Source organism: Trachypithecus francoisi, unplaced genomic scaffold (assembly GCF_009764315.1).
Source record: "Trachypithecus francoisi isolate TF-2019V2 unplaced genomic scaffold, Tfra_2.0 Contig01579, whole genome shotgun sequence".
Classification (NCBI taxonomy): domain Eukaryota; kingdom Metazoa; phylum Chordata; class Mammalia; order Primates; family Cercopithecidae; genus Trachypithecus; species Trachypithecus francoisi.
Window position 1 is genome coordinate 19,092,660 of NW_022681442.1, and position 23,722 is coordinate 19,116,381.

At 44.3% G+C, this 23,722-nt stretch overlaps 1 protein-coding gene across 2 annotated transcripts in view; it reads right to left on the reverse strand.

Moving 5' to 3' along the window:
• Positions 1-22,962, reverse strand: part of ACSL5 (acyl-CoA synthetase long chain family member 5) — a 54,966-nt gene extending 32,004 nt beyond the window's left edge. Inside the window, exons 1-2 of one of the 2 annotated variants that reach the window (XM_033182857.1) lie at positions 22,784-22,962; positions 1,019-1,203 (exon numbers count right to left, since the gene is read on the reverse strand). In XM_033182857.1, the coding sequence (XP_033038748.1) occupies positions 1,019-1,174 (156 nt within the window). In that variant the 5' untranslated portion in view covers positions 1,175-1,203; positions 22,784-22,962. Of the gene's footprint in view, positions 1-1,018; positions 1,204-20,607; positions 21,354-22,783 lie in introns of those variants that run through there. The other variant, XM_033182848.1, reaches the window with a different exon arrangement.
• Between the last annotated feature and the right edge of the window lie 760 nt (positions 22,963-23,722).

Consider the following 23,722-nt stretch of genomic DNA (forward strand, 5'->3'; position numbering starts at 1 on the left):
TTTAGAAGTTAGGTTATGAGTGATTTAGAGCACTGTCGAGGAGATGGTAGTGGTAAACAGTCAGATCTCAGTGGGTTGAAGTTCAGAAGAGAAAATCAATATGCAAACTACTCTCAAAGAACTCTGGTGGGAAAGGAAAGGAGTGAGAGGTGGTGGTGGAATGCAGCGGGACAAGAAGATGTCAATGAAGACATTGAACATGCAGAGGTACCCACAGGTGGGAGAGGAGCTGGAGAGTAGAGGTAGCTTGGAGTAAGATTCCCTCTATCTTGGAGAAAGAAGACTGTAAAAAGAACAGAAGAAGTTAGCCTTGTGAAGGAACAGGAATGCTTTTTTTTCCTCTGAAGAGGGTAGAAAATGAAAACAGACAAAGATATTCATGGGCGCAAAAGGAAGGAGAAATGAGAACACTGTTGGAACTTTCAATTTGTTCATAGATATAGGAAGCTGGGGAATTTGATAAGCCAAGGGAGTGAGCCTAGTTCAATTTCTATAGTTTTCAGAAAAATAAATTTAACTCAAAGCTAGAATTTAACTGGAGGAAACAGCTTAATTGTTCTCAGACACTGGGTATCTCAATGAAAATGTTCTCCTGTCCCCAAAGTTCTGACACTATTATTTAGATCATGGGTTGTCAAATTACTTCTGTAAAGGGCTAGATAGCAAACACTTTAGGCTTTGTGGGACATGCCTCATCTTGCCCATTTTTGTTTTTAACTCATCCCTTAAAAAAGATAAAAACTATTCTTTACTTGTCAGATGCACAAAAAAAGATGGATTTTGTTCATAGCTGTAGTTTGCCAACTCCAATCTAGATTACTGACATCATACAACCTTCCTTATTACAAAAGAAAATGTGCCAGTAATAGAAGTTTAAATTTGTATATTGCCTGTTGATCGGTAACATGAAAGCTTTCCCATGCCACACCCAATCCCCTTCAAGAGCTATCCCTAGGTTTGGAGGTACAGTTTGAGTTTGATGAAAGTTGACAAACTAAAAGGATGACCAGTAAATTACCTCAATTCCCACAGACTGATTGTTCAGGTCAAGAAGAGGTAAGACGGGTTGAGGTCTGGTGATCAGCCACAGGAAGATGGCAGCTCCAAATGTCAGGATGCAGATCAATGCCGGGGTTGGAAGTGGGGAAAACAAAAAGTTAAAGATAAAAAGCATCTTTGTGAATAGCAGCAGGAAATTCAGACCTTAAAAAAAAAACAGGGGAAAGAAAATTTAGAGGAAATGGCCATATTTTTGTACTCAATAGCTCTATGTTTACAGAAGGACACACACACACACACACACACACACATGCCTTCAAACCCTTAAATAGAATTGTACCTCTCTAGTAGCAGAATTTCCCCCAATGTTTACTCAGCACTGTTGAAAATAATAGAACACATTCTGCACCCCTGCTACTTGACTGTCCTCACACAAAGCAGGAAGGATCGAAGGAAACAAGTTAATCATTTCCCAGACAATTTTGAGAAATGACTGCCCTTTTAATGTTGGTGCACAAAGCCTGGAAGAAGGCAGCCTGCTAGACCCAACAGAACCTGGTGGTCAGAGGATAGTACCTCCTCTGCCCAGGCAGACCACGGGTCAGGAAGGACTCTTCCAGCTGGATTTCCCCCATATAAACCAAACAGAAGAGATCGGTCGATGTGATGCCACAGGTTTTAGAAATTAACCATTTTGTATGAAGGGTATTTCCTGCTGGCTAGATATGTCTTGCTCATTGCTTTATTTTTTGGAACATCAGAAGGGTTTCCAAGATCAACAGCATTACAACTTGCTATGCCCAACATTCTCTCCCCCAGGGAGCCCAGAGGAATCATTTTACTATGAGGCAAACGTCAGTCAGGTGCACAGAAACAGTGCTGGAGAATGGGTGACACGTGGCGAGGATTGAAGAGTTAGGTCAAGAAGAGATCTCAAGAAACTAAAAGCAACAAAGGCTTCCCCCAACCCAGCCTTTCTTATAGTTTTCAGCCAAGTTCAGCTTCAAACTATTCTAATAGGAGAGACTAACTTTCGGGTAGGTCCTAGGAGCACACCCTTGTTGAAGCCATCTTTTCCTGGAAAGTTGCTCCCTCACAGCTTTCAAACCGGAATAAGAGAATATAATAGCAGCAAACACATGAGCACTTACTGTATGCCAGGCATAGGGCTGGGCTTTTTGCATGGTTTGTTTAATTTAGGCCAAACAACACTATAAAGTAGTATTTCACTGAAGAGGAAATGAACGCTTTGGGATAAAGTGACTTGTCCAAATTCACCCATCATTACCTATTGCTACTTCTCTACGAAAATCTACAAAAAGACAATTCACTTTTTCTTATAGGTTCTAGTCACAGAATTCAAGGGGATTGAATGTTTCTAGCACCTTACAGGTGACAGCACATGAAGTTCAGAATTTGCATTCTTCAAAGTTTACTGCAATGCTGATGAAACAACAGCTCAGAGATGAGGCCGCACATGCCCACTGAAAATCAAAACACAAAGCAAGCTCAACTAAAAGTTGGATCAGATCAAGATCACAGTTGCCCTTAGAGCTTTGGACAGCTGCCATCAGCTGCCACCTGGAAACTTCTTTAACAAGGGAAACACACTTCACTGTAGTCTGAGAAAGGCCACAAGGTGCAGGAATTTTGTGTGGGGGCAGGAACAGTCACAAGAAATCCTGGGCCACTCTTACTATCTTTCTGCCCCTTGATTAGTTATTACCTGACTTTGGAGAGTCCCTTTCCATTTTAGAGGAGAAAACTGAACTTTCGGAAACTGGGATAATAGTCCTCAACTCCTTGGTTCTTTCCATATTGCATTCAAGGGGAGAGAAAGAAGTCAAAACAAAAATAAAAGCAAGGTCCCACAGGTGCTAGGTTACATAATAACAAGAGTGCTACTGTGACCACCTGGCAGGATTCTGAAAGCTGGGATTTTTGGAATTCAGCCTTACCTGGGCTTGTATGATGAGGTGGCACTCCAGGATGCAAAAGCATTCAAAAGCTAGCCATAAAGCCCAGGCAGAGAAGGGGGACTGCCTCAGGGAAGACTGTGAAATTGAAAAAGCAGGTGGCAGTGCTAAAGGGGAGGAGAAGCCTATGCCTGTTTTGTGCTCTCCCATCCAGTCCACCACCAGCCACCCCCTGCAGGCTGGGATATTGTGACAAGACTGGAGATATATATATATGTTTGAGACAGGGTCTTACTCTGTTGCCCAGGCTGGAGTGCAGTGGCACAATTCTGGCTCACTGCAGCCTCAACCTCGTGGGCTCAGGTGAACCTCCCACCTCAGCCTCCTGAGTAACTGGGACCACAGGTGTGTGCCACCACACCCAGTTAATTCTATAGTTTTTTTTTTTTTTTTTGAGACAGAGTCTTGCTGTGTCACCCAGGCTGGAGTGCAGTGGTGCGATCTCAGCTCAGTGCAAGCTCTACCTCCCAAGTTGATGCCATTCTCCTGCCTCATCCTCCCAAGTAGCTGGGACTACAGGTGCCCGCCACTATGCCTGGCTAATTTTTTGTATTTTTAGTAGAGATGGCATTTCACCATGTTAGCCAGGATGGTCTTGATCTCCTGACCTCGTGATCCACCCGCCTTGGCCTCCCAAAGTGCTGGGATTACAGGTGTGAGCCACTGCGCCCAGCCAATTCTTTAATTTTTTGTAAAGACACGGCCTCACCATGCTGCCCAGGCTGGTTTCAAATCCCTGGGCTCAAGCGGTCCTCCTACCTTGGCCTCCCGAAGTGCTGGGATTACAGGTGTCAGCCACCACGACCACCCCAGACTGGTGATATTTTATCTGGGCTTTTTCCCTCTGCCTAAATCCCACCCACAAATTAAGAGATCCTTACCAACACCCTCCTGTTCAACTATGGGAAAAAATGGTTGCACTAAGGATTTCTGCCCTCTTCTTCCAGATGGCACATTTATATTTTAATAGAAGACTTTGCAAAAAATGTCTTTGAATTAGGGTCTAAAAATTGAATTTCTTTTCAATTGTGGTGATATGGGGGTGGGGTCAGGAAGGAGAGTGAATAACCTGACTGGTAATACATAGGGGAGAAAACGGACAGAGAATCTACGGTCAGCCTCAAGGGGGCACTTGCTGTCAATCTCAGGTGATTGTTACCACATAGTAAAAATACTATGGGTCACAGATTGTCAGAATTCTGCCCCCCACCCCCAGAATACCCAGAAGACTGCATTTTTGTGAAACCTCAATTTTAACTAACATCCGTTTTTAAAGGTCTGGCATGGGATAAACGAGAACACATTTCGTAGTTTAATTTGGATCACGGTCTGTTAATGTTTGACTACTCCTTGGAGACAGACTTCAATCATATTACCCACAAATAGAACAAGACTGACCACTTCGTTACAAACAAGGGAGATATTTACACATTTCAAAGCCACAGTTTCATGAGAATGAGAGTACCTTGCCTATATTGGCAAGGAATTTTATTTAAGGAAGACAATGAAGGAAGGATTTATTTGTATTTGTCAATGGAAATAGCTTACTTAGTTTGCTACCACTGACCAGGTATCCAACTCAAGTAGGAGGTGCACAGAATTTCACATGGTTCCTTCCTCAAATTTTTTTTTTTTTTTTGAGGCAGAGTCTGGCTGGGTGCAGTGGTGTGATCTCGACTGACTACAACCTCTGCCTGTCGGGTCCAGGCGATTCTCCTGCCTCAGCCTCCTGAGTAGCTGGGATTACAGTTGCCTGGCACCATGCCCATCTAATTTTTTGCATTTTTAGTAGAGACGAGGGTTTCACCATGTTGGTCAGGCTGGTCTCAAGCTCCTGACCTCATGTGATCCACCCACCTTGGCCTCCCAAAGTGCTGGAATTACAGGCGTCAGCCACTGCACCCGGCCCTTCCTCAATTTTTAAAAAAATTGAGATACAATTTACATAATGTAGAACTAACCACTTTAAAATGTACCATCGGGCAGTATTTAGTACATTCACAATGTTGTGCAACCATCACGTCTATTTAGTTCCAGAACATTTTCATCACCATAAAATAAGAAATCCTGAACACGTTAACAGTCATTTCCCAATCCCTTCAATGCCCAGCCTCTAGAGAAAGGACTGGGCTGCTTTCTGTTGCTATGGATTTATCTATTCTAAATGTTTCATATAAATGAAACCATATATGTGACTTTTTGTGTCTGACTTCTTTTATATAGTATAATTTTAAGATTCATTCATGCGGTAGTATGTCTGTACTTCGTTTCTTTTTATGGCTCAACATTATCCCATTGTATGGATAGACTACACTCTATCGATCGATCTATCTATCTATCTATCTATCTACCTACCTACCTACCTACCAACCTACTGGTTGATGAATATTTGGGTTGTTTCTATTTTTGATATTGTGAACAGAGCTATTATGGGCATTTCTATACAGTTTTTGTTTGAATATCTTTTTCCAATTCTTTAGGGTGTAGACCTAGGAGAGAAATTGCTGAGTCAATGCTAATTTTATATTTAATTTTTTGAGGAACCACCAAACTGTTTTCCACAGTAGCTGCACCATTTTATATCCAACCAGCAATGTAAGAGGGTTCCAATTTCTCTCCATTCCATTCTCCCTAACACTGCTACTTTCTTTATGTTTGTTTGTCTATTTAAATAGCCATTTTAATAGGTGTGAAGTGGCATCTCATTGTGGGTTTGATTTGCATTTCTCTAATGACTAAGGATGTTGATCATTTTTTTATGTGCTTCTTGGCCATTTGTATTTCTTTTTTGAAGAAATGTCTGCTCAAGTCTTTTGCCCATTTAAAAATTAGGTCATATATGTATATATACACAACACTTATCAGAGATATGATTTGCAATATTTTCTTCCATTCTGTAGGTTGTCTTTTTACTATCTTGATAATCTCTTTTTATTTTTATTGTTTTACAATTAACAATTTTTTTTTAGATATGGGGTCTCACTAGGCTGGTTCTGAACTGCTGGGCTCAAGTGATCTTCCCACCTTAGCCTCCCAAAGTGCTGGGATTACAGGCATGAGCCACTGCGCCTGGTATATAGTCTCCTTTTAAACGCCCAATACACTCAAACATGTTTAACCTTACAAGGTTAGTGCTGAGAGGATTTGCAACTGTATCATGTAACTCTCTCACTGTTTAAGGGGGAGAAACTAAGGGCCTGAGAGAAGGTGAGACCCCTGGGTCAAACCATGACAGGAGTGGGAAGCTCTGGTTACCATTCTGACTATTAGAATCTGTTAACACTTCCAAGGAAGTTCAAATAAACAAGGGGAAAAAAAGTCACCCCCTTTTGTCACATGTCCTATGTGACTCAAACTACAGTTCTGATTTAGTCACTCCACAGGATCCCCTGCAAGCAGTGGGCGTGACTGGCATTTCCTCTTCCTTTTAACATTACTCCTGGTTAGGGTAGGGAGAAGCACAACAGTGGTAAAGAAAAGAGGAAAGAGAGCTCTGTCATGCTGTATCTGGGATTTCCTGTTTCGTGTAATATACAAATGGCTGAACAAGCCACAACACACTCCAGGACGGCCCATGTCAAAAGGCTTACTCCGCTTTTTGACGTGGTGATGGTGACATGCCTTGGCCTCAGACCCCAGGGTACCCATTTGTCCACCATCCTTGTCCTTGATCCACTCCAGAGCCCTCCCCTTCCCTGTGGATGGATGACCGGAGCCACAGTCACTCATCTCCTGGCTCCTAACATGTTTTATTCCCAAGTTAGCTGAAGGACGCCTTCTGCCTTCACACCTCTGTGCACGCTTCCTGGACCATTCTTGGTGTCTAGGTTATGATCACCCCATATTCAGCTTTGAATTTTTTTCCCTATGTGGACTTGGGGCAGCATGTCTTCATTTAGTCTCCTTTTCTTTGGATAAATGTCCTACGTGGCTCCTTCTACTCTAATATTTACATTTTTGGTCAACTATGTTTATTGCTCTGAATCTTTCATACTATCCCTATTGGCTAAATATCATTTTCTTTTGATAGTCTCTATCTTTTAAAAGATTGCATTTTTCCTATGTATATCCCACTCAAACACTCTTTGAAGTCTGTTCCCACCCCAGAGCCTCTGGATTTGCTCTTCTCTTTGCCTGGAACGTTTCCCCAGATCTGAAATTTTTGTGTACTGCTGAGCAGTCAGGCCTCACCTCAAACGTCACTTCCTCCGAGGCCCACTGTTTCTGATCACCTCATTGAATATTGTCTTTTCCTTTCTAGTCAGTGTCATGGACTTTGTGTTTTCTTCTCCACAACACTGTTCACTGGGAAATAGTCCTAGCTCCTTATCATTCATTGTGCCCACTGAGCTGATGTTCTCTTTGGAACAGAGATTTTAATTTTGTTTACTGCCATGCCTCTCATGCCCTCACCATGCCTGGCACATAAAAAAACTTTCAACAAGTGGTTGTTGAGCAAATGAACAGTTTTCTAGGTCACAATTGCTTATTCCATATACTCTCAGTTAACTCATTTTCCCTGCAGTACAAACACCCCACCCTCAAACTCCCAAATCTTAGATCATAAGAAGTCATTCAGGCAAATCTGGAGAGGATTACTTCCTAATAAATACTTACGTAAGGTATTGGATAGGGATAGTGGATGGTGACAGGAGTGTATTTCTGACACACATTAAGGACCATTCAAGATCCATCTACTCCTCCAGGCTTAGAAGAGTTGGAATGAAGTTATCTACATGGTTTAAGTAGGCAGAAAGTCCAGCCAAGAAATAAATCATACTGGACTAGGAGCGGTGACTCACACCTGTAATCACAGCACTTTGGGAGGCCAAGGAGGGCAGATCACTTGAGGCCAGGAGTTCGAGACCAGCCTGGCCAACATGGTGAAACCCTGTCTCTACCAAAAATACAAAAAGTTAGCCAGGTGTGGTGGTGCATGCCTATAACCCCAGCTACTCGGGAGGCTCAGGCACAAGAATTCCTTGAACCTGGGAGGCAGAAGTTGCAGTGAGCTGCGATCACACCACTGCACTCCAGCCTGGGGGGTGACAGAGCAAGACTCTGCCTAAAAAAAAAAAAAAAAAAAAAAAGGGAAGAAAGAAATCATTCTGTTACCTTGAATTTCTGGAAGTCTAAGGACAATAAAGCAAATTATCTTTGCTTTTAGACCTGAAGAACTATTTGTTTTGTGTGTGCAATAATAAGATATAAATTGCAATGATAAGCTTTAAAAAATCTGCCTTCATCAGGAAACAACAGGTGCTGGAGAGGATGTGGAGAAATCCCACTGTTGGTGGGAGTATAAACTAGTTCAACCATTGTGGAAGACAGTGTGGCGATTTCTCAAGGATCTAGAACTAGAAATACCCTTTGACCCAGCCATCCCATTACTGCGTATATACCCCAAGGATTATAAATCATGCTGCTCTAAAGTCACATGCACACGTATGTTTGTTGTGGCACTATTCACAATAGCAAAGACTTGGAACCAACACAAATGTCCATCAATGACAGACTGGATTAAGAAAATGTGGCACATATATACCATGGAAAACTATGCAGCCATAAAAAAGGATGAGTTCGTGTCCTTTGTGGGGATATGGATGCAGCTGGAAACCATCATTCTCAGCAAACTATCAAAAGAACAGAAAACCAAACAATGCATATTCTCACTCATAGGTGGGAACTGAACAATGACATCACTTGGACACAGGAAGGGGAACATCACAAACCAGGGCCTGTTGTGGGGTGGGGAGAGCGGGGAGGGATAGCATTAGGAGATATACCTAATGTAAATGACGAGTTAATGGGTGCAGCACACCAACATGGCACATGTATACATATGTAACAAACCTGCACGTTGTACACATGTACCCTAGAATATAAAGTATAATAAAAAAGAAAAGAAAAGAAAACTAAAAAAAAAAAAAAAAAGTGCCTTCGTTAATTTGTATTTAATTGATTTCTGTGTTCTCTTGCATGTATGGGCTCATCCTATGGTGACAGAAAGCTAATTAAAAGGGAGACCAGCATCCCCAAGTTCTTACACCCAATTAGTTAACACATTTTTCCATACTAGGAATTGCCTACTCTCTCCTAGAGACCATGTCAAAAGTCTTTACAACTTATGACTCCAGAGAGACCTGTTTGTTATTTAGGAGGCAGTATATGAAAGTTTTGCTTTTTGAGCTGGGCTTTCCATTTCTAACCCAGCTTCCAAAATCATTTTTTCTGCATTCCTGCCACCCTCAACCTAGGAGACCTCTCTCTCAGTCCTTGACTACAGAGTCAGTATTTCTAGACAAACCCAAAAGTAATGACAAAAGGTCAACATGAAATTACCAACCATTAGCATCATGAGCACACCTGGAAAGATCTGATAACCTTTTCCTTTATACGCTATGAACATGAACCAGGTGTGTGTTCGGTTGCAAGATCCTTCACCCAATTTCCTCAGAGCCTCGGGATGAAAGGCTTTTAAAAAATATTTTCTTAAACTAGTTTGCTTTCCTGTATCACAAGTAGATTTCTTCTACTAGGGAAATGACCGATGAGGTGATTTGAGACAATGATCCTGCTTCACAAAACTCAGTCAGAGAAAAGCATCATATGGAAAAAGCCCAGTAGATTGTTCCCCAAGGGAAGCTATTCTCAGCTACCCAAGCTACTTAAAATGATTCAAAATCCAAAGGGTCAACATTCAGATCTGAGATAAAAATCTGTGGTCATCTCTCCCAATTAAAAAAACAAAACAAAACTTAAAAAAAGAACTGAGAGGAGAAATTCTAAAAACGCTCTAAGGAAATAAAAGGTAATTAGTACATTTCATTTTTATAATTACTGAGATAATTCAGAGGTGGCCAGTGACTAAAATTGGTATGCAGAAAGGTAATAGTTTTCCTTTATTTTATACAAATAACTAATTTAGAAGTCATGAAAAAGATGCTATTCACAATATTGTATATAAGAATAAATGTGTAAAACCTCTATTTTAAAAGTTTAGATCTGAAGTACCTAAGAAGGCTAGAAAAATGGAAAGACATGCCTGAAATATTCAAGGTTTCTGTCACTTTAAAGGTATCTATACATTTAATGCAACCCTAATGAAGACTTTCTTGGGAACTAAAATGCCAATTATAAAGTACATCCAGAAAAAAATAAAACTTAACAAAGAGTGAAACAATTTTGAAAAATAGCAAGAATTGGGTAGGTAGCAGTGCAGTAATCATTACCAAATTTAAATACTTACTATAGAGCTATAGGAGTTTTCTGGTTGGGCGCAGTAGCTCATGCCTGTAATCCCAGCACTTTGGAAGGCCGAGGCGAGCAGGTCACTTGAGGTCAGGAGTTCAAGACCAGCCTGCCCAACATGGTGAAACCCTGTGCCTACTCAAAATACAAAAATTAACTGGGCGTGGTGGCATGTGCTTATAAGCTCAGCTACTTGGGAGTTTGAGGCAGGAGAATTGCTTGAACCCAGGAGGTGGAGGTTGCAGTGAGCCAAGATTGCACCACTGCACTCCAGCATGGGCAACAGAGCCAGACTCTGCCTCAAAAAACAAAACAAAACAAAACAGCTATAGGAGTTTTCTATTGGTCATGAATAGACAAACCTATTTAATAAAATCATCCTGAAACATGCCCAGTAGATGCTATTATCATGTACTAAATTGCATTTCAAATCAAAATAGTTTTATTTCACTTAAAATAAATGTACTGAGACAACTGGTTAGCCATTAGGAGAGAATACATTAAACTGTCTACTCTCTTATTCCTACAACAAAAATAAGTTGAAGATAGGTCAAAGACTTAAGTATAAAACAATGAAAACCATAAGAATAGTTGGAGTGAAAAAGCATGGAGAGATTTTTCTCTTATAATTTGGCACGGAGAAGACTCAAGACAGACATAACACCTAAAATCTATAAACAGAAATGTTGGCAAGTTTGATTATATAAAAATAAAAACTTCCCCAACAGAAAAGATACCAGAGACAAAGACACTTGAGGAAAAAGTATCGAACCCCTCTGACAGGCTAAGAGTTCATTTCTTTAATAAGAAACTCAAAAGTCAATGAAAAACAAAATTCAACCCCGTAAAGCAAGGGCAGAGGGGATGTCCTGAAAGTTCACAGCAAAACAAGCAAGTTACTTACAATTAGGGAAAGACATTCAACTTTGCTTACAGTTCTTAAGAATGCAAATTTAAATGACATGCCTTTCCCCCATGCATCAGATTCCAGGGATGAAACAGTGAGAAATGCAACATGAATTGTGGAAATGTACATTTGGTGCCGTCTCTTAGAGAAGTCCCCATTGCCCTTTACCACATCATAAAATGTATGCCCTTTCACCTAGCAATTCTACTATCAACTTATCTCATAGAAAGACATGAGATCAATAAACTACATCACAAATCACATGTAAAGTACAGGTTAAGAATGTTGGCTCAGACTAGTTGGGCTCAAGCTCTTCTTGGTCATTTTCTTTGTGACCTGGGGCAGATAATTTAATTCTCTGTGGTTTCTCATCTACAAAATGACAATAATGGTATCTCCCTTCTAAGGCTGTCACCATGATTAAAAGAGTTAATGGATATATAAAGTGCTTAGGACCACGCCTGGCACATAGGTTCATGTATTTAGCTATTATATTTATCATCATTAAAGCTATAGAATTGTTGACCCTTTGGATTTTGTATCACTTTAAATAGCTTGGGTAGCTGAGAATAGCTTTCCCTGGGGGACAATCTACTGGACTTTTTCCATATAGGCTAATCCAAAAGCCTAGGAAAGCCTTCCTTGATAGGAGAATAATGAAACAAATTACAATTTTCCACACAATGGAATTCTGGCCAGGTATTTTAAAAAGGAAAGTCGATCTGTAGGTAATAACATGAAAAGAGCTTATGATGTGCTGCCAGGGAGAAAGAAAAATATATTTCGACAGTGTGTACATTATCTTCTCAATTGCAATGAATTATATACGCATTTGTGTTTCTGAAAAGATAATCCTCGCAGAAAAAGAGAGATGGAGGTCGGGTGCAGTGGCTCACGCCTAAAATCCCAGTACTTTGGAAGGCTGAGGTGGATGTATTGCTTGATCTCAGGAGTTTGAGACCAGTCTGGGGAACACGGTGAGGCTCTGTCTCTACAAAAATTACAAAAATTAGCCTGGCTTGGTGGTGCATGTCTATAGTCCCAGCTACTTGGGAGCCTGAGGTGGGAGGATCACTTGAGCCAGGGACGTCAAGGCTGCAGTGAGCTATAACTGTGCCACTGCACTCCAGCCAGGGCAACAGAGCAAGACCCTGTCTCAAAAACAAAACAACAAAACAAAACAAAAAACAAGAAAAAGACAGGTGGAAGAGGAGGAATCATGACTGGATTTCTTGAAAGTCTTGGCTACTCCATCATTCAGCCAAAAGTTACTCAAGGACTTGGCTGTATATGTGGTATTGTTCCAGGTGTTGGAGATACAGCATGGAAAACCCTGCCCTCATGAGGTTGAATTATATTGGGGAGTTTGACAACAAGCCTGAGCAATCAATAACTAGATTATATAGGACTATGGAACAACAAAAACAACAAGAGCAGGGAAAGAGAATTGGGAATACAGCAGGGAGATGAGTTTTTACTGGTTTTCTTTCTTTCTCTCTTTCTCTCTTTCTCTTTCTCTTTCTCTCTTTCTCTCTCTCTCTCTCTCTCTCTCTCTTTCTCTCTTTCTCTCTCTCTCTCTCTTTCTTTCTTTTTTTTTTTTTTTTTTGAAACAGAGTCTCGCTCTATCACCCAGGCTGGAGTGCTGTGGCCAGATCTCGGCTCACTGCAAGCTCTGCCTCCCGGGTTTACGCCATTCTCCTGCCTCAGCCTCCGGAGTAGCTGGGACTACAGGCACCCGCCACCTCGCCCGGCTAGTTTTTTTGTATTTTTTTAGTAGAGACGGGGTTTCACGGTGTTAGCCAGGATGGTCTCGATCTCCTGACCTCGTGATCCACCCGTCTCGGCCTCCCAAAGTGCTGGGATTACAGGCTTGAGCCACCGCGCCCGGCCTTCTTTCTTTCTTGAGACAGAGTCTCACTCTGTTTCCCGGGCTGGAACGCAGTGGTGTGAGCTCAGCTCACTGCAACCTCTGCCTCCTGGGTTCAAGCGATTCTCATGCCTCAGCCTTCCAAGTAGCTGGGATTATGGATGTATGCCTGGCTAATTCTTGTATTTTTAGTAGAGATAGTTTTTGCCATGTTGTCCAGGCTGGACTTGAGCTCCTGGTATCAAGTGATCCACCTGCCTCAGCCTCCCAAAGTGTTGGGATTACAGGCATGAACCACTGCATCCAGCAGATGAGTTTGAATTAGGGAGGTTTAGAGTAGTCTCACTGGGAAGGTAACACTTGATGTGTACTGTTTCTTCTGAAATATTCGTGCTTAAAAAAAAGAAAAGAACAATAAAATGAACAGCTCCATATAATCCCACCTCCAACACAGGCAGCTACTTTAGAAAATCCTACCACCATGGTTGGTGGCATTTCACGTGAATGCACCTAAGCATATACCTCAGCTTTGTTTCTCCAAGCATGGCTCTCCCACTACCGAAGCTACATTCGACACACAGCCTCTTTCAAGCCCTCATGTTGTACAAAATGCTTCTCAGCCACTAAGTAATCCAGCTGGACAGCAGCTCTGTGGGTGGAAACCTTTTTCATCCATTTCCCTAGCCGATAAGAAACCAGAGCAAAGGTGAACGCTGAGTCACGGGGCCGAGGGGCCTTGAAAGTGTGTCTTTCAATGTTCATTTCAAGTAGCTAAGAAGGAAGGATGGTCTGAGATCCTGACCTACAGCCTGCTGATGATTTCCCAGCCACTCACCAATGTGCATGGATGCTCAAGCCACTGTCTGATAACATCCATGGCCCCAGGCAGATGGGAAGGGCCTTATTTTATTTATTTATGTATTTATTTTGTTGCTTAGGCTGGAATGCAGTGACGCTATCACAGCTCATGGCAACCCCATCCTCCCACGCTCAGCTCACTGCAGTGTTAACGTCCCAGGCTTAAGGGATCCACCTCAGCCTTCCAAGTATCCGAGACTACAGGTGTGCACCAACACACTCGACTAATTTTTAAGTTTTTTGTAGAGACGGGGTCTCCCCAAGTTGCCCAGCCTGGCCTTGAACTCCTGGGCTCAAGCGATCCACCTGTCTCAGCCTCCTAAAGTTCTGGAATTATAGGCGTGAGCCGTGGCACCCAGCGGGGAAGGTCCTTCTTATCATCTCCGCAGAGATGTGGTGGATAGAGCAGGGAGACAGCATTACCAAAGGAAGCCCTATTAAAACACCAAGTGGTAGCTAAGTAGTAGTTTCCACACCATGGAAAGATTCTATTTGATTGCTTAGATAATTTTTTAAAAGGTAAGTGATAATAACCTCTCGTATCTCTCTTCCAAGCCCAATTGCTAGATGGCATCTAACAGTCCCAATGTGTAAGACAGCTGGCAGAGAAAGGGTTAAGAGTCTAGGCTTCAGACAGGTGTCCTGGACCATACGCAAGCATACCATAAATAAATCATTAGGGCATTCGATGCAGATCCACTGGTGAGATCTTTGCTGCTGAATTGCACAGGAAAAGCTACAGGAGCCAGAGCTCCGAAGAGTTAGGAGAGGTGGAACAGAATAAGCCCTTTCCTCAGGTTTGGGTCCCAGTGAGGCTTCCAGTGACTCATGGACATCTGTGTGTCAATAGACCTCCCTGTGCTGTGAGGTCTATTCCTCTCGAATATAGACTCACGCACCATAGACTCACGCACATAGTGACCATCCTAACCTGTGGATTCCACTGCACCTAGCGTGGCACCTGAGACACCGTGGGAAGCTGCTGTTACCAAACCACTTTCACTTTTTACTCACCGTTGGCACAATTTGAGAGAAAGGCAACTAGAGAAGAGAGTCTGTTGAAGGAAAATCTGCAGTGTTCAATCCCACAAGGAACAGAATGTGCTCCTATGCACAGAGCAGGACGGGGTCGGCGGAGTCTTCCTCAGGAATGTCACAGCCAGGGGTTTCATGCCACGAGAAGGGCAACGCTAAGCAACCCAACCTGAGTGAGCTCAGGGTTCCCTAAATAATGCATCCATTTGGGTATTCAAGCACCTACTGTGTGCCAGGCAGTGTGTTTAGCACAGGAAAACATGCTCAGAACTTCTGGTCCAGTAGAAGATTAAGCCAATTCCCCAGGCAGTCATGATGCTTTTGAGACCAGTGCTCTATGGGATGCGCTCAACTTTGGCAGCACCTGGTGGGCTGGAGAAGTGTGTGTGTGGCAAGGGATACATTTACCCTCTGCACTTTTAACTTATTTATACGTTTGTTTTTTTAAAATTAATTATTTATTTATTTTTTGAGACAGAGTCAAGTGATTCTTTTGCCTCAGCCTCCTGAGTAGCTGGGACTACAGGCACATGCCACCATGCCCAGCTAATTTTTGTATTTTTAGTAGAGACTAGGTTTCACCATATGACCAGTCTGGTCTCAAACTACTGACCTCGTGATCTGCCCACCTCGACCTCGCAAAGTGCTAGCATTATAGCATTACAGGCGTGAGCCACCACACCCGGCTTCTTTTTTTTTTGAGACAGTCTCACTCTGTCACTCAGGCTAGAGTGTAGTGGTACGATCTCAGTTCACTGCAACCTCTGCCTCCAGGGCTCAAGCGATTTTCCTGCCTCAGCCTCCTGTGTAGCTGGGATTACAAGTGTGCCTCACCACATCTGGCTAAGTTTTGTATTTTTAGTAGAGGGGGTTTCACCATGTTGGTCAGGCTGGTCTCGAACTCTGACCTCAAGTGATCTACCCGCCTCGGCCTCCCAAAGTGCTGGGATTACAAGTGTGAGCCATTGTACCCAGCCTATACATTTATTTTCAGCAAAGTAAACAAAAATTGTGGACCTGCCTGTTCAGCACTGTGCCATGTGCTGAGGGACAAACACTTGGCTGACATAGTTCCTGCCATCTGGGTACTTATGGGTCTATCTAGTCCTAGCAACTCTTACAGAATGCTTCAGTGTGTGCAGTGAGCTCATGAGTTTGAAGGAGGAAGAGGCCAGTGCAGACTGGAGCACATTAAGATGGCTGATGGAACATTAGAACCTCAAAGATGTGTGATCCTTGATCCCCTGGCTTTATTGCCAATTGTCTCTTTTCCAGGGGCAAAGATGATGATCTGGCCAGACATGATGGTCCATCCCTGTCATCTCAGCACTTTGGGAGGCTGAGGCTGAGGCTGGAGGATCATTTGAGGCCAGGAGTTCGAGACCAGCCTGGGCAACATAGCGTGACCCCATCTTTACAAAAATAAAAAATTTAGCTGGGCATGCCTATAGTCCCAGGTACTCAGGAGAATGAGGTAGGAGGACTGTTGAGCCTGGGAGGTCGAGGTTGCAGTGATCCATGATCCCGCCACTGCACTCCAGCCTGGGAGCCTGGATGTGCAGAGTGACAAGAGTGAGACCTGTCTAAAAAAAAAAAAAAAGATAATTCTACCAATCAAGCTGATGTCTAGTAAGATCTCAACTATGATTCCAGCCAGTGGCCCTGCCACCAAACCATCTTTCTCAACTGTTGTCTGTGTCTCTCTATCTACTTTCCTCATGGAGAGACCAATCATCTCATTAGGTTTGATGCAGCCAAGTGGAAGTGGGGAAGGGGAATGGCCAGATGTGTTAGAGGCACTAAAGTGGGGCAAGTGGGACATTTAGGGGAGGTAAATGGTGAAGAGGTATTTCTGCTGGAGATGGAGGGTCCATCTGTAGTTAAAAGCGGGGCGGGGGGGGGAAGTCTTCAAGGATGAATGAGATGGTGCATGGGGCCCAGTGCAGACACTGCACCACTGGAGCCATTGCCTTCACATACTCCAAAGAGCCTGGGTGGGGCCAGGCCTTGGCCAGTTGAGCTGAGTACATTTATCAGGAAATGTCATGTTAAGTCAAATACCAAGAGCCTTTTAAGTCAGTCCATTAAGATAGCAGAGGATAGTTGAGTCACCCACAGGATGTGACCCCAGAAGTGACAAATCCCACAGGAGCTCAGGTTGATAGAGTCAACCTTGATCCACCACTGGGCTTGAAGTGAGTCACAGTCCAAATCCTGACCCCGGGACAACTAGTATCAGTGACACCCCAAAGGGCATCCCAGGCCTGCTGACCAAGTGTATTATGAGAGAACTGGGGTAAGAGGAAGTAGTGTCAGAAATCCACTGGATCTGATAAGGGGGTCTGTAAAAAGATAGGCCGGACAAAGTGCTAGGACCCCGTCACCCGTGCCGGGGTGAGGCAAGAGGTTGGGAAAGCGGACTTCTTGCATTGGTTCTCTGCAGCATCAGCCCTTGCACTGCCTGTCTCAACCAGTGGTCAAGGATCAACAGTTCCATAGTGCAGGCAATAAGCTTTCTTGTCAATGGTGTCATTTCCAGGGACAAACTTTCAAGGTCATGCCCTTCCAGGTACCAGAGCAACAGCTCCTCACTTACTACATGTGTAGCCCTGGGGATAGTTACTTAAAGTCACTGAGCATCAGTTCCCCGCCACTGTACGCAGAAGGAGCAGGTGAAAATCACTACTTAAAGAAGACGCTGTGTATAGAACTGCTGGTATGCTGTCAGGCACATGGGAAGTCCTCAATCAAGTCTAGCTCCCTTTTCCTTCCCTTTTCCTCAGTTTTCACATCCTTGCCAATATCAGATGTTCTATTATGAGATGTCCCAAAAGAAAAGAGATGATCACGGTCTTGAACGATTACTGCCCCTCCACTTCTGTGCAAAGGTCTTAACAAGCCTCTCATTTCTTTTTTCTTTTTTCTTTTTTTCCTTTTTTTTTGAGATGGACTTTCACTCTTGTCACTCAGGCTGGAGTGCAGTGGCGAGACCTCAGCTCACTGCAACCTCCGCCTCCTGGGTTCAAGTGATTCTCTTGCCTCAGCCTCCCAAGTAGCTGGGATTACAGGTGACCACCACCATGCCCAGCTAGTTTTTATATTTTTAGCAGAGATGGGGTTTCACCATGTTGGCCAGGCTGGTCTCAAACTCCTGATCCTAGGCCTTCCAAAGTGCTGGGATTACAGGTGTGAGCCACTGCACCCGGCCAACAAGCCCTCTTTTCTATTTAAACAGAGCACTTCTAGTTGTAGGAACCATGGCCTGTCTCTGACCTAGCTTTCCCCTAGCCCCCACATCCTCAACTTGAGCCACTCGCAACCTCACAACTCTTAGAATAGAATAATCCATGAAGACTGGGAGATCCACCAGCTCCCCCCAAAGAAGGCTGATATTATGGCCTGACCACAGCAGTGCATGGACTGTCTGACCTTCCCAACTCCAGATCTCGTGTATTTATTAAAAAAATGAGTTGAGAACCTGGGAAGTGTCAGGCCCTGTGCCAGGGGGACAAGTTGGTGAGAGAGTCCCTTTCCGAACTCAGGATGTGCGGACACACAGGGGAGAAACAGACCCAGACACATTTCCAGCAGAATGTGATAAGCAGTGATGGCTGGACTCACTGCTGCAGGGGTTGCCTCACCCTTGCTGGGTGCTGCCAGGCACAAAAGTCACTCCTGGCTGCCCTCCAGCTAAGGGTCTGCCCATCTGCTGAGGAGGCATATGAGATACAGACAGGAGCAGACACTATATTCCTGGTCTCTAAAAAGTTGGCAAATCCTGAAGGCCAGGTGCAGTGGCTCACACCTGTAATCCCAGCACTTTGGGGGGCCTAGGCAGGCAGATCACTTGAGGTCAGGAGTTTGAGACCAGCTTGGCCAATATGGTGAAACCCTGTCTCTACTAAAAATACAAAAACTAGTTGGGCATGGTGGCACATGCTCATAATCCCAGCTATTCGGGAGACTGAGGCAGGAGAATCGCTTGAACCGGGGAGGCGGAGGTTGCAGTGAGCCGAGATGTTGCCACTGCCCTCAAGCCTGGGAGCCTAGGTGACACAGCAAGGCTCATTCTAAAAAAAAAAAAAAAAAAAAAAAAAAGAAGAAGAAGATTGTCTTGATTAAATATAAGAGTACCTATGTACTGGTACTTCCCTGGCCTCATCTTCCCTCTCTCTATTCATTTCTCTCTCCTTCCCCATCTCCAGCCTCCTTGTAGTATCTGTGGTCTCACTGTAGGTGGATGGTTAGTATGCAGTGACATACTGATACTATTCTTGGTGTCTTTGCCCTCAAGAAATTATAATATAGCCTGGGAGAGACTATTTTAGGTCAGGCCAGGCTGAAACATTCTGTTTGGTCTGGATTTAAAGGTGTTTTCTTTTTTTAATAATTAAATTTGAATGCATTTATCTGGGGTATGACTGCTCTGAATTTTGCTAAAGTTTCCACCATTAGCATCTTATTACACACCATCTACTTTACTTCTGTATATTACCTGCCTGTCCTATAAACATTTGCATTTATACTTCTTGTTTTATTTAGGTTTTTGTTCCTTTTATTATGCCAAATACACAAAAGATGCCTACAAAATTTTACACCATGCCTCTTTCAAGACATGTTCTGTGTTTAACCTCGAATACTGATCAATCGGAGTGGACTACCATGGAGTGACTCCATATCAGAATATGGAGGGAGAAATAAACAAACAAACAAAAAAAACTAAGTCAGGTTTCAATGGTTTTTTGTTTGTTTGTTTGTTGTTTTTGAGCCAGAGTCTCGCTCTGTCGTCCAAACTGGAGTGCAATGGCACCATCTCAGCTCACTGCAACCTCCACCTCCCAGGTTCAAGCAATTGTCCTGCCTCCTGAGTTGCTGGGATTACAGGCGTATGCCACCACGCCCGGCTACTTTTTGTATTTTCAGTAGAGATGGGGTTTCTCCCTGTTGGCCAGGCTGGTCTCTAACTCCTGACTTCAGGTGATCCACCTGCCTCGGCCTCCCAGAACTGGACTACAGGTGTGAGTCACTGCGCCTGGCCTTAATGATACTTTTTAAGACTCTGCCTCTGATATAGAATACCAGTCACCTACACATTGGAGCTACAGATTCCATCCTACCTTTCAGACCACCAAAAAAAGGTTGATATCTCAGAAGGTACCAAGCCCCGGCGGTAGAGTCCCTTTCTAGTGCTTACTCCCTGAGGGTCTTTGAGGTTCACCTTAGGACCCTCAGGGAGTGGGCATCAGGAAGGAAGTACTTAGGAATTAAGCAGTACCTGATACTTAACCTGTGACCCTGCTTCCTAAAATACACTCAACTCCATTCATCTGTCTCTCCCACCCCATCGGTCTCATTCATCAGTCTTATCCAACATAAAATAGAGGGCAAATTCCCAGCCCACCTCAGGAGAGCTATGCTGGATGCTCAGACCCACAAAAAGAAGTCTCTGTTGTGGTTCGTCTCCCCCAAGAGAGTAGGGAGAAAGTGAGCTCCATGCATGCCCCACATCCTTCCTTCCCGTTGCTCCTCCTGACACAGGATCTGAAGGCATGCCTGAGACCAGGAGGGAGAGAGCATGGTGTGCCTGTAGAACTCAGCCAGCTCTTAATTCTAAGTCGCTTCACGAAAGTCGGGGGTCAGGATGCCCCCTTGGCCTCTGTCACACCCTCACAAGACCCCCTTGCTGAATAACACCCCTTCGATGGTCCCCTTACCCTGGGAGGGGGCCACATCTCTCAGTGCTTCTAGCCAACAGGGACTTCCTGGCTCCAAGTTCTTCCTGCCACACGAGTCCCTGTCCTTCTTCCCTCACTCCCGGTTCCTCCAGACACAGGGTGGCTTCAGAACGTCCATGCGGGCAGAAGTCTGGCCCAGAGCGTCTCCAGTTCTGCCCTGCTCTGAGCTGTCCCGAGTCAGGCCATGTCAGGCTTTCTAACATGCTCAGGGACTTCACTTCCTGGTTTTAATTTTTTTTTTTTTTTTTTCACAACTGAAAGTAGAAGTGTTCTGACCAGGACGGGAGACGCTGCCAAAGCTATCCTGGCTCGGTGTCAGTCTTTCACCTCAGCCCCTAAGGGCCGATACAAAAGCCAGCTTGCCTCAACGCAGTTTACCCTGTCCTCCTGTGGCCAATCACCTTTCAACTAAGATGAAAAAAAACAAACGAAAATAACTTGAGGCACCCCTCAGATCAGAAGCCTCAGAAAGGCAGAAGTGGCGCTGTTCCCTGCCGGATTTGGAGGACAGGAGAGTCTGGCTAGAGGTACCTCAGCCCTCAGACCCACACAAAGACCTTTTACCCCATCTCTCCAGTCGCCAGAGCTGCCCGCCTTGGTCCCTGAAGCTGTTCTGGCAAAGCCAAGAAAATCAACAAACCAGTCAGGAATGACAGGGCTGTGAGTCGTTCAGTTGGCATGATTTCTTTCCCTGTGACACATTCACACCTCAAAACTTAACTTAAAAATCGATTCCGCTGCCTTGGTCACCCCTAGTATTACCAGGACCTGTATTAGTCTCATTTTTGATCTGCCTAAGGCTGTGGCCACAGATGGGCCCTGGAGCTGCCATTATCAGATTAGGAAGCAGAAATAACAAATTTTCCTGCCCCTTCCCCACCTCACAGATACCTCAGAATGAAGCAGCACTTTCTCCTCGATCCCCCACAAAGCCTCACAGGAAATTCAGCCTGATCCTGGCTCTTTGCTGGAGCTAGATTAGGGTTCGTTCTTTCTACAGAGCAGGGTCTTAAAAGCTTCCAACTAAGGAAGCCAGGGTGAGCTGTGCCACAATCTCAGAGAACACAAGAGCTGAGCTCTTGGCCTCCGGGGAGCTGCCTTTGGACATGGAAGAAAGATGAAGGGCTGGGAGATGAAGGGGGGCCTGTGACATTCCATCCTCCAGCTCATCTCATGGCTGGAGGATCACTTGGCTTTTGCTTAGTTTCAGGAACTCAGCTCCCCAAGAGGCAACGTCCTCTAGAGGAGAGCAGAGGATGGCAGAGTGGGTGTCGAATCTCAGCCATGCTAATACCTCTGGGCCCTTCAGCAGGTGCTGTCTTCCTTCACCAAAGGGCTCAGGGCTAGGAGAAGATACATATTTATTTATTTTTCATTGACCTCCACCAATAAAAATGCTCAAGTTCAGGAAGGTTGACTCACTCTAAAGGCCCATCAGTTGTATTCCTATCAATCCTCTGTGCACATGAGTGACACCCTCAGGATTTCAAGGGGTAACTAGAAGTTTTGGCAACCCACAAGAATTCTGCGTTGTCAGGCAGGCTGTGGAAACTAACCAATCAAGACTCAAATTCTAGCCACACCACCATTGAGCTATGTAGCTTAGGCCATGCTGTTTAACAGCCTGGAGATGTGCTATGCATCTGTGAAATGGGAATGAAACCACCTGCTTTACAGGAGGAGATGCACCAATGAAGTAACATACATCATCTACCCAGAACAGTCCCCAGCACCTAATTGAATATCTGCTGATTCCCTTTCTCTCTCTCTGCCAAATGGGACTCTCTGCCGTCAGCAGCTGACACATGATCCTTCTAACTACACTGAGACAGAAACTTCTCAATGGAAGATGAAGGAGACCCACGTTCTGGTTCTGTGTGCTTTAGTACACTTAGCAAAATCAGTGTTCCCTTCCAGTTCCATCCCCTGCTAGCATTTGGACAGCTCATGTATCTCCACCCCCTTTCCAGCGGATTTTTTTCTTTGCCTCCCACACAAGTCAGCTGAGATTACTATTCAACTAAATGTAATTTCATATTATAAAAGAGCCTTAGGCTGAGGGTAAGAAATCCCACTTTCTTTCCCCACACCACCCACCTCCCTACTATCTCACAGATATATTCAATATAGAGCAGGTAGTATCATTGCGGCTTACCTTGGGAGAAGACTCTTCCTTCCTGGGTCGAGGAAGTGCTCCCCTCACAGCTGGCTGTACTAATTCAGCACCACCTTCAGGCACTTCTACTCTTTCCACAGCTCCTGGGACTGACTGGGACACACCCGAAGCTACTGTGTACTGTCCTGAGAGTGGCCAACGCACTCCCCTGGAACCTTTGAATCTGTCGCAATAGAAGTTCAAAGGTAGAAGTTACCTGTTCAAACCCTTGTAGTAACCTCTGACAGTAAGAAAAGCAGTGTTCGGCAAAAGATTACAACAAGAGATTGTTATGCAATGGGCTTAAGAGGGAAAAAATAAAAAGACAGCCCGCAGTTCAGAGAGCTAACGTTTACCAAGAGAAACCTTCGATAAAGCTCTACCTCAGGGGAAGGAGAAGGGGTAGACAGGGCTTTGCATCTGCTTTGGGGGCACAATCCTTGAGATTGTGAAAGGAAGAGGAAGGTCTAGATTACTAGAGGAAAAAGGGCTCCTTGAGATCAGAGTGAGAGAAAAATGAGAAGCCACTTTAATTGGCTCAAGCTATAACTTTAGGATTCAGACTAAGCAGAGGTGTGCATTTGGAGACCAGCTATCTTCTAGAAGGGACTACTGCCCCCTTCAGCATTAGAACATCTCCAAGACAACCAAATGAGCCAAATCAGTCTAGAGTCTAGGCTGAGAGACAAGCCTAGGAGAGTTGTATTTAGGATTCGGAATCATGAACACAGTCTGCAGCACACATAGTCTAGCAAGGTGCTCAAATAAGAAGCATTGCTACTGCATCATGGTTCAGCCATCCTACTCTCTCTTTCCTCTTTTTTTTTTTTGAGATGGAGTCTCACTCTGTCATCCAGGCTGGAGTGCAGTGGTGCAATCTCAGCTCCCCACAACCTCCACTTCCTGGGTTCCAGCAATTCTCCTGCCTCAGCCTCCAGA